The 10,366-nt window shown below is 36.2% G+C and overlaps 2 protein-coding genes across 2 annotated transcripts; both read left to right on the forward strand.

Moving 5' to 3' along the window:
- LOC109235874 lies at positions 4,310-6,084 on the forward strand. The gene is made up of 3 exons (XM_019402123.1): positions 4,310-5,046; positions 5,200-5,269; positions 5,536-6,084. The coding sequence occupies exons 1-3, from the start codon at positions 4,310-4,312 to the stop codon at positions 6,082-6,084; spliced, it is 1,356 nt and encodes a 451-aa protein (XP_019257668.1).
- LOC109235876 lies at positions 7,621-8,649 on the forward strand. The gene is made up of 3 exons (XM_019402124.1): positions 7,621-7,959; positions 8,035-8,151; positions 8,227-8,649. The coding sequence occupies exons 1-3, from the start codon at positions 7,621-7,623 to the stop codon at positions 8,647-8,649; spliced, it is 879 nt and encodes a 292-aa protein (XP_019257669.1).

Below are 10,366 nucleotides of genomic sequence, written 5' to 3' on the forward strand. Positions count from 1 at the left end.
TTTATGTCGGATTTTATCGGTATTTCGTCTTTTCGGTTATTTGTCGATTTTTTCTTAAATATAAGACATACACTACCAAAAAAATATTCCGGCGACCACATTTTCAACGTAACACTATCAAATCAATTGCACTTTGAGAAATCTATTATTTACTAAAATATATTGATGATAATTGTACTCTAATTTTACACGGTTATACATATATTATATATTCGCCGGATATTTTTAGTTTAAACGATTAGATAAACAGCTTTTAGGTTAATTTTTATAAAAGCAAATTATACATGTTGGACCATACATAGAAGCTAAACTCCTCAATTTTACTCACTTGATATGGCCCAACATATATATGCCCATATATCATGTTAATAGTTAAGGGGAAAAAAAGCATAAAAATGACACTCTTGTCTTTTTTTTTTTCTTTTTTTGAAGAAACGAACACGATTGAGTGTCTGTCAAATGTGTGAGTCATTGGCCTGATTCCCACTAGGAGGTAACTTAACTATTCAATAAAGAACATAATTTCTCACTAGTTTTCTTGAGCAAATAATGTCTTGCTTTTTTTGGGAATTTTAAGTAAAACGAAAATGGGAATCACGTATTTTTGTTAGTGGCCGGTTAATTGTCGGTGGAATAAAAGGTGGGTCTTTCTCCTTTTTTTCCTTTTTCATTTTGAATAATAACAAATTTGAATATTAGCTGAATTTGTGGGTCTAAGTGCATGTAGACAATAGTACGTGTAGCACACTTTCTTTTACGCACTTTTGTTAGGAGTATATTTTTGCATTTCCTCTGAATCTTTTATACAAAGAACGTCGAGCTCTGAAGCTTAGGTTTCAAGTTCGAGCTCTGAGTATGAAGTTGTCTTTATTAGGAAGTGTTTTACGCGGTACTTCTCGATGCGAAGCCGAATTTAGTCGGGTTCCAATATGAATATCAGACATCGGGCGAGAAAACCGAAAAAAAAAATTTATATTCCCTACTCCATGAAAGTTGGTGATAATGTGAGGATTTCTGCCGCAGAGAAAAATAGGAGATGTAGAGAAAGAATATGAGCAAAATTTAGCTTTTTGTCGAAAGGACGAAAATACCCTTATCAGTAATGAAGCAACAATTAAAAACTAGGGGATATTTTAGTAAAGTCAAAAACGAGTACAATGCTAACCTAGGACCTGAAGGTAGTAGGTTAGCATAACCCATATTTATTTATTTCAGAAAAGTTCAAAAAACTATTAAGTTTCGGGACAGTTGCAAACTCATGGTTGGATTCATCACTGACATCAGAAGCCGAGTTAGTACTCAAGTTTATGACCAATCTCAACTTATGGTCAAAATAGTACGTATAGCTAGTTTTCGGACTGGTCACTAAAAAATAGCCAATGTTACCAAATCAATGAAAAAAGTCACTATTTTGCTGCAACAGATACCGGTCCAGTATAATATACTGGAGTTCGGTGCACCTGTGTATGAACTCCAGCATATTATGCTGGACCGGTATACTTTGCTGGCTCCAATATAATATACTGGAGACTGGAGCACCGGTGCTCTAAACTCCAGTATATTATGCTGGACCGGTATACTTGCTGAACTCCGGTATATTATCCTGGAGTTCTAGTGTACTTATGCTGGAACTCCATCATATTATGGTGGAGTTCCAGCATACTTATCCTGGAACTCTAGTATAATATGCTGGAGTTCAAGTATACTTATACTGGAACTCCAGCATAATATACTGGCGTATTTTCCGGGTTTTGAACAGTGTTTTCGCTCAGATTTAATCTTTACATGAAAAGTGACTAAATTTCGATTACTTTTGAAACTGAGCTATTTTTGAACGACCAGTTGTAAATCTGGCTATTTTTGAATTTCACCCAACTTATGCTCTTTTTGTGACATTTAGACTAGATGTTTTCGTTTTAGGAAATGAGATATGATTTGGGTAGACATAATTTGGATGGGATAACATAAAGAACTGAGGTTTTCCACCTAGAAATTTAAGATTATGGTAAAATAATCTGAAAATTTTCCCTAATGGTTTATGGTCCCACTTCGAGAGCCTTCTAGAAAGTCTAGGATTTATACTGTATTTAATATTTAACGACGTTTTCTAAAGTTTAATTGTCCTTATTGACTTTTTAATTCGTTCTCAAATTCAAAGTTCAAACAAAGTTATCCATTTATTTTGTTTACGTTTGCAGAATATTGGGATTATCTCGACAGATAATTGTGAAAATGATATAAATATTTATGGGCCGATGTGACACATCCTGGCCCACAGTAGTAGAGACCAGTGTTCTCAATCTTGGGCTGGGCTAATAGAAAATTGGATCCAAAAGATGCACACAGGCTCGCATTTGCATCTATACCCGCTTTTTGGGTTACATTTTAACTTGTGCCCGCTTTGCAAAAAAAAAAAAAAAAGAAAAAATGCAAGCGTACCCACTTTTTCGCGTAACTTCAGCATACAGGGCTGAAGTAGCAAAGACAATCACGCAAAACTTCAGCATTCTAGTAGACGTGCCTGAAGTAGCAAGTGTGCTGAACAAAGTGTGCTGAAGTTTTTGTTTGATATTGCTGAACTTAAGCATAGTAACTTAAGTTTTGTTCTCTATTTGCTGAAGTTTTTGTTTGTAATTGCTGAACTTAAGCATAGTAGCTGAAGTTTTGTTCTCTATTTGCTGAAGTTTTTGTTTGTAATTGCTGAACTTAAGCATAGTAGCTGAAGTTTTGTTCTCTATTTGCTGAAGTTTTTTTTTTTAATTGCACTAAATAAGCTGAAGTTTTGTTGTCCAGGATTCATTAGTTTTGTCATTAAGTTTTTTCAAAAACTTGAAGATGTTGAAGTTATTTAGTTCATTTATAAAAACTTCAGCACTAAATAAGCTGGAGTTTTTTTGTCCTGGATAAGCTTTTTCAAAAACTTCAGCAGAAGATGCTAAAGTTATTTAGTTCATTTGTAAAAACTTCAACACTAAATAAGCTGAAGCTTTTTTTGTCCTGGATTCATTAGTTTTGTCATAAAACTTGTTCAAAAACTTCAGCAGAAGATGCTGAAGTTATTTAGTTCATTTGTAAAAACTTCAGCACTAAATAAGCTGAAGTTTTTTGTTGTCCTGGATTCATTAGTTTTGTTATAATCAGACTACTATAAAATAATCACATTGCCAACAGTATCTAAATCATAAAATTTTTGGAAACAAATAAACGTGAAAAGAACAGAATTATCATGAAAAGAATCCCTAAGTGTGCCCTTAAAACTTCCCGTACGTGGGAATATTCACAAATTATTGTCTATTAACTTACGTAATTATTTATAATTTATTTTTAAATAATCTGATAAACATACTTATGACAATCATCCCATGAATTAAAGTTTCATAGCAGAAGCAGAAGAAGAAGAAGAAGAAGAAGAAGAAGAAGAAGAAGAAGAAGAAGAAGAAGAAGAAGGAGAAGGAGGAGAAAGGGGGCTGAAGTTGTTTAAAAAGTGGGTACAAGTTAAAACTTTTTAAAAAAATGGGTATACGTTAAATGGGGCGACCAAATAGGGCGCCCCGTGCAATTTTTACAACAACTTCTCTGTGCTAAGCTCCTAAGTTTTCAACATCTTCTGTAGGATTAGTTACCTCCTATAGCAAAGGTTGATACTTATTTATTTTAAATAAATACCCTTTTTTTATATATAGAAATTTTTTTCTCTCTCTTCCCTTTCTCTCTCGGCGCATTTTAGCGTGCTCTGCTAAAGTGCACTCACCGGAATGGGGAGAGCACGAGGACGACCATCCAAAGCTTCGAAACAGATAGCTGAGGAAGACAATGGATCTATGGAAGGAAGAAACTCAGGAATTGTGTGAATAGGTCACCAAAAGCTATAGTGACTGGGGGTAATGGTACTGTTCCATTGCTCAAAGCTGGGACAAAGGATGATAACACTACTGAAGAGAGGAAATTGGTTGAGGAATCATCAATCAACAAAGGAAAAGCACATGCAACAACAGATCTGGCAATATGGCCAGCTTTACTAAGTCAAAGTGAAGGCAGCAAAGTACAAGAGGGGAAATGGACAACTCCGGTCATCATTGAACAAAATTTAAATTCAAAAGGAATGGTCCAAAAGCAGATTCAAGTCACAGAACAGGAAGTGGTGCAGAGACAATATGGAAGAACCAATGGATCAGGAATTCAGAACGTATGAGCTCAAAGGAAATTGCAGCTAGACACAAAACAAAAAACAGGAAGGACTTGGTCGATGCTATTTGAGGAGAACAAATTGGCCAAAAGAGGTATGGATTTGAGTTATGTACCACCTACAATGGTTGCGGATGAAATAATTGTTGAATTGATTCATGAGAATATTGATAGTGAAGTATCCAAATGGAAATATGTGGTTATTGTGTATGTTATTGGTGGATCACTAACGATTGGGGCTATGGAAAGGTTTATAGTTGGGCAGGGGAGTTTTTATGTTAAATCTAAGGTATATTACCATAATGACGGGTATTTTATGGTGAATTTTGCAAGTCTAGAGGAAAGGAATATGGTGATGTACTCTGGGCCTCACATGCTTAACAACAGACCTGTAGTAGTTAAGCAGTGGACTGTTGATTTTGGTTTTGATGAAGAAGACTTGAAGACTATACCAATATGCGTGAATTTGCCAAATCTACCTTTGAGCTGCTGGAGTGCAAGTGCACTAAGCAAAATTGGGAGTGGTCTAGGCCAGCCCATATATGCTGATGCTTGCACTTCAAACACTGAAAGAATTTCGTATGCAAGAATTTTGGTGGAGGTAGATGTCACTAAGGAGCTACCAAAGAGTATTAAAGTGAAGGATCCTAAGGGGAGAGTTATGGTGCAAGAAGTGTGGTATGAATGGAAGCCAAGCTATTGTGCAAAATGTATGCAGATAGGACATAACTGTCAACAGCAGCAACAGAACAAAGCAGTAATGGACAAGAAGACAGGGCAACAACAGCAAAGAGCATCTACAAAACAAAGGACTGAATATAAGCCAATTAACACAGGATCAACAATCCAAAGCCAACACCAGTAAGTAGTGGAGGTAAGAGTAAATGAGCAGCAAAAAGAAAGTGACAAGATAGGAGCAACTGATGAACAATGGCAACAAGTTAAAAGCAAGTCAGCAACTAAAGGGCAAAAAGTACCTGAGCATCAAGTACAAGTATTGAATGGTTTCAACAGTTTAAGAGAGACAAGCCAGTATCAAAATATGAAGAGAAATGAAGAATGCAGTACAAGTAGAGGAGTGGAGGTAGTGGTGGTACACAAAAATAATACAATAGCTTAATGTTAGTAACATGGAATGTCAGGGGTTTTAATATAGTGTTCAAGCACAAGGAGTTAAAGGAGTTTGTGAAGACAAATAAAGTAGATATTATAGCAATATATGAGCATAGTAAGTGAAACAAAAGCCGTAAGATCATTACAAATACATTACCTGGATGGAAATGGTGCCATAATGTATCAAATGCATGCAAAGGAAGAGTTTGGTTGATTTGGAATCCAAATGTACTGCAGTTTGCAATGATAGGAAGCTATGCACAGCTGATACATGGGGTTGTAAAGAGTATTGTAAGTAAGAATGGGTTTCAATTTTTTGCAGTACGTGGATTAAATAATGTACATGATAGGAAAGCATTATGGGATATAGTAAGGAATATAGAGAAACAAGCCAGGGAGCCATGGTTACTAATGGGAGACTTCAATTCAATTCCGGGAGCTGAAGATAGAATGCAAGGCAGAGATGTGCAGCATAGTGAAACAAATGATTTCAGAGAAGTAGTTGAGGAATGTAATTTGGCAGAATTACCTACAATAGGCAGGTCATATATATGGACAAATAGCCATGTATTCAGTAGAATTGATAGAGCATTTGTAAATGATAAATGGATGCTCAACATGCCTCATAGACAAGTACATGTCATGAATCCTCTTTTCTCAGACCATTCCCCCTTGGGTATTAAAATAAATGTGAAATGTGATACTAAGAGAAGGCCTTTCAAGTTTTATAATTATATGGCTGATCATCCTGAGTTTGGGCAGATTGTGGAAAATAACTGGAAATAGAAAGCAGGTACAATGGAAGATATATGGTAGAATTTGAAGTGTGTAAAGGTAGCTCTGAAGCAGTTAAACAGCAAAGAGTTCATGAATGTAAAGCAGAAAATAAACAGTATAAAAGAAGGCCTGCAAGAAGTACAAGGAAGAATGAGAGATCATAATGCACCATCAAGGCTATTTGAAGAAGAGAAAGAGATGATATATCAAATGGAGAAATGGGATAAAATTGAGGAGTCAATCTACAAACAGAAGTCAAGAGTACAATGGCTACAACTGGGGGATACCAATAATGCTTACTTCTTTGCAAGCATGAAAGGAAGGAAAGCTCACAATCAAATCACAAGGCTCATTGATAGTAAGGGTAACACCTTAACAGACTATAAAGAGATTGAAGCTGAAGTGGTTGAGTTCTACAAAAACCTGTTAGGATCTACATGTGGAAGTATACCTGCCATACATCCTGGGAGGATAAGGAATGGACCAGTGTTAAGTAGGAAACAACAACTGGAACTCATAGCTCCTTTTATAAAGGAGGATGTACTTGAAGCTCTCAAGAGTATTGATGATATGAAGGCACCTAGGGGAGATGGTTTTAATGCTTGCTTTTTCAAGAGAACATGGAATATGAATGGAGATGAGATAGCGAAGGCAGTTTTGCAGTTCTTTAGCACTGGAAGAATGTTCAAACCAATAAATTGCACAAGTGTTACACTTATTCCCAAAGTGAAGAATCCAACTTCAATAAAAGAATATAGACCAATCTCTTGCTATACTACCCTATACAAAATCATATCCAAGATGCTGACAAGTAGGATGAGGATGGTCATGAACACACTAGTAGATGAAAGCCAGGTAGCATTTGTACCTGGTAGAGGCTTGATGGACAATATACTGCTAAGCCATGAACTGATAAAAGGTTATGGTAGGAAAGGAGTCTCACCTAGATGCATGATCAAGATAGACATGCAAAAGGCATATGACTCACTTGAATGGGTGTATTTGGAACAAGTGTTAGATAGACTGTGTTTTCCTAAAAAAATTGTAGGTTGGATTATGGAGTGCATTAAAACAGTGTCATATTCTATTAATATCAATGGCAGTCCTACTATTCCATTTGAAGCAAGAAGGGGAGTGAGACAGGGAGATCCTATGTCTCCATTGCTATTTGTCTTAGCAATGGAATACTTGACTAGAAGTTTGAAGAACTTAAAGGAGCAACCTAACTTCAACTACCACCCAAGGTGTGAAAAATTGAGTATTGTCCAACTCAGTTTTGCTGATGACTTATTACTTTTCTGCCGAGGAGATAGGGTGTCTGTGCAGTTACTATATGAGTGTTTCAATAGCTTTTCACAAGCTTCAGGCTTAGTGGCAAATGAGAACAAAAGCAACATATATTTTGGAGGTGTTCCATATGCAGTACAACAGGAGATTACTCAAATAACAGGGTTCAACACAAGTGAACTTCCTTTCCGATACTTAGGTGTCCCCTTGAGTACGAAAAGGTTATGAGTAAGCCAATGCCAACCATTGCTGGACAAAATGCTGGGGAGAATTAAACAGTGGGCAGTGAAGTTTCTGAGCTATGCAGGAAGATTACAATTGATCAAAAGTGTACTTATTGCTATACAGTCTTTCTGGTCACAAATTTTTCCTTTGCCAAAAAAGATCATTCAACTGGTTGAAGGCACTTGTAGGAAGTTCCTATGGACTGGTGATACTAGTTCGAGCACGAAGGCTTCATTGGCATGGGACAAGCTGTGCAGGCCTAAAACTAAAGGAGGATTAAATGTCACAGACCTCGGTACATGGAATAGGGCAGCTTTACTGAAACATCTATGGAGCTTGGGCAAAAAGAAGGATAAGCTATGGATCAAATGGGTGCATGCATACTATATAAAAGGAAGGGAACCATAGGAAGTTGATGCAAAACAAGCTTCTTGGATTGTAAGGAAGATACTGCAAGCTGGGAAATACTTGAATGAAGCAGGTTTGGACACTGGAAGGGTAATGCAAACTGATTCGTTTTCCATTAGAGGAATGTACAAGCAACTAAGAGGGGTATTTCTAAAGGTGAGCTGGAGTCAATTGCTATGCAATAACAGAAGTTGTCTAAAATGAAAATTTATTATGTATCCTGCAATGCAGGGGAGTTTATATACAAAAGATAGATTGATTAGATGGGGGATGCAAGTAAGCCCAGAATGTCCATTATGTGAGCATGAGATGGAAAGTCACAACCATATCTTCTTTACTTGTTCTTTCTCAAAAGATGTTTGGAGAAGAATAATAAATTGGATGGGTATCAGTCGAGAACTAGAAGGATGGGATGAGGAGATCAAATGGGCAATAGAACAGGTGAAAGACAACGGATCCAAAACCATGTTGTACAGGCTGAGTATGACCGGAGCAATGTATCACATATGGCTGGAAAGAAATAGAAGGATCTTTCAGAAGATTAAAAGAAGCAGTGAAGATATTACTACACAAATAGTTAGAGATATTCATTATATAGGCTATAGCCATAGTAGATTGAGGAATAGTTTACAAAAGCTCAACTATTATCCTTAGAGTAGTCAGTGAGGAAGAGATGTTACTAAGTTTGGGGCTGCATGTCCAAACTTAGGATGATATACTTGTATATATTTATGTGGAAATAAAGTTTAATTACCAAAAAAAAAACTTTAAAAAAATTATATTCCATAGTTACCTTTTGATTTTTTATAGCCAAATATCTATTTATGGTCACCTCCTAACCTTAAGCCATAAAATAAGTTTTGTATTATTTTTCTCTCTCATATCCCCTCAAATTCTCCTATCCCCTACCCCATATCTATTCTCCCTCCCTCTCTCTACTTCCCGATGTCTTCTCCTCTGCCGGATCAAGGCTGAAGATGAAGGCACTGGACTTCGGCTTCTGTTGCTTCTACTTTTGATAAGCGGCGGAGAACACGACTTCTCCTCCGAAGATGGAGAAGAATCCGTCGATGGAGGTAGTCTATTAGAGAGACTTCTAAGTTTCTTCTTCTCCCCTCCATCACATGCTTTGTCTTCAATCCGGTAATTACGTGCTAATCGTCGGCAATCGGAGGCAACGGTGACAGTGAGCGAGGACTGGATACTGATGCTGCTTCAATGAGACGACATTAGGGTTGTTCTTGAACAAAGATGACGGAGTTGGAGGCTGAGCAACTTGAATTTTCTGTTAATATATTTCAATGTATTTTAATGTATCTCGCTTTATTTCATTGTATTCATTGTCTTTTTTTTCATTGTATTTCAATGTATCTCGTTGTATTCTATGTATTTCATTGTCTTTTTTTCCCATTGTATTTCAATGTATCCCGTTGTATTCTATGTATTTCATTGATTCACTGTCTCGCTATATTCCATGAATGTATTCATATATTTTTTTTAATTAATATAATTTATGTATTCAGATGTATTGTATAATTTTTCTGAAGATTGCTATGTTTTTGGGGTATTTTTCGGTTGAGAATCTTTTTTATAACTGGAAATACAAAATTTGTGTGTTATAATTGAGTTTGTTGAGTTATATTAGGAGTCTATTATGTTAATTGATTCGCTTTCCGTTTAAAAAACAGTGTAATCCCTTGTTTCACGCCGTGAATACAGTCGAATACAAATAATCTGTCCAGCTGTAATCCCATGTTTCACGCCATGAATACAGTCGAATACACTCGAATACAAAAATCTGTCTAGTTGTAATCCCTTGTTTCACGCCTAGAAATGCTACTGTATTCATGAATACAGTAGCTTAAATACATCGAATACACTCTAAAAAATCTAAAAACATAGCTATAGGAAGTAATATAGTAAATGGTAGCTACAACTAGCTAATGACCACTAAAACATAGTGGTTTCTGAAAGTTTCTCTTTTCTGTATGAGGGACATGTGGATTGCAGTGTAAGAATTAGAGTTTACGACCAAGGATTGAAGTGAGATGAATAGAATCTCTATACTTAATTAGAGATCTTGAGTTTGAACCCCAAGAATAAAGAGAATCCTGGTAGAAAATGCTTTCCTCTTTCAATGAGCCTTACGCAACGCGAATGATAGGAAAACCAATTAAATAAAAAGGAGTTTAAACATCCTATAATTTTCCCTCATTTCACTTATTTTCTCTCCAACCTGAAGGAACAAATGGCAAATTTATATGCAACCACCATCAAGCCAATAGAGGGGGGTAAAAGAAACCAAGGCACACACTTGTCTTTGGGTAATGTTGTAAATCCACGTCTTACCTCTACATAAAACAGTATAATA

This window comes from Nicotiana attenuata, chromosome 12, assembly GCF_001879085.1.
Source record: "Nicotiana attenuata strain UT chromosome 12, NIATTr2, whole genome shotgun sequence".
In the NCBI taxonomy this organism is placed as follows: Eukaryota; Viridiplantae; Streptophyta; class Magnoliopsida; order Solanales; family Solanaceae; genus Nicotiana; species Nicotiana attenuata.

What these genes read in the sequence shown, in the direction of transcription:
- LOC109235874 (XM_019402123.1), top strand. Translation starts at nt 4,310, where the DNA reads ATGGTTGCGGATGAAATAATTGTTGAATTGATTCATGAGAATATTGAT. An exon ending in ACAATCCAAAGCCAACACCA is followed by an intron (nt 5,047 to 5,199) that starts GTAAGTAGTGGA and finishes TGGTTTCAACAG; the next exon opens with TTTAAGAGAGACAAGCCAGT. An exon ending in GTACAAGTAGAGGAGTGGAG is followed by an intron (nt 5,270 to 5,535) that starts GTAGTGGTGGTA and finishes AATGTACTGCAG; the next exon opens with TTTGCAATGATAGGAAGCTA.
- LOC109235876 (XM_019402124.1), top strand. Translation starts at nt 7,621, where the DNA reads ATGCTGGGGAGAATTAAACAGTGGGCAGTGAAGTTTCTGAGCTATGCA. An exon ending in ATAAGCTATGGATCAAATGG is followed by an intron (nt 7,960 to 8,034) that starts GTGCATGCATAC and finishes ATTGTAAGGAAG; the next exon opens with ATACTGCAAGCTGGGAAATA. An exon ending in TAAGAGGGGTATTTCTAAAG is followed by an intron (nt 8,152 to 8,226) that starts GTGAGCTGGAGT and finishes CCTGCAATGCAG; the next exon opens with GGGAGTTTATATACAAAAGA.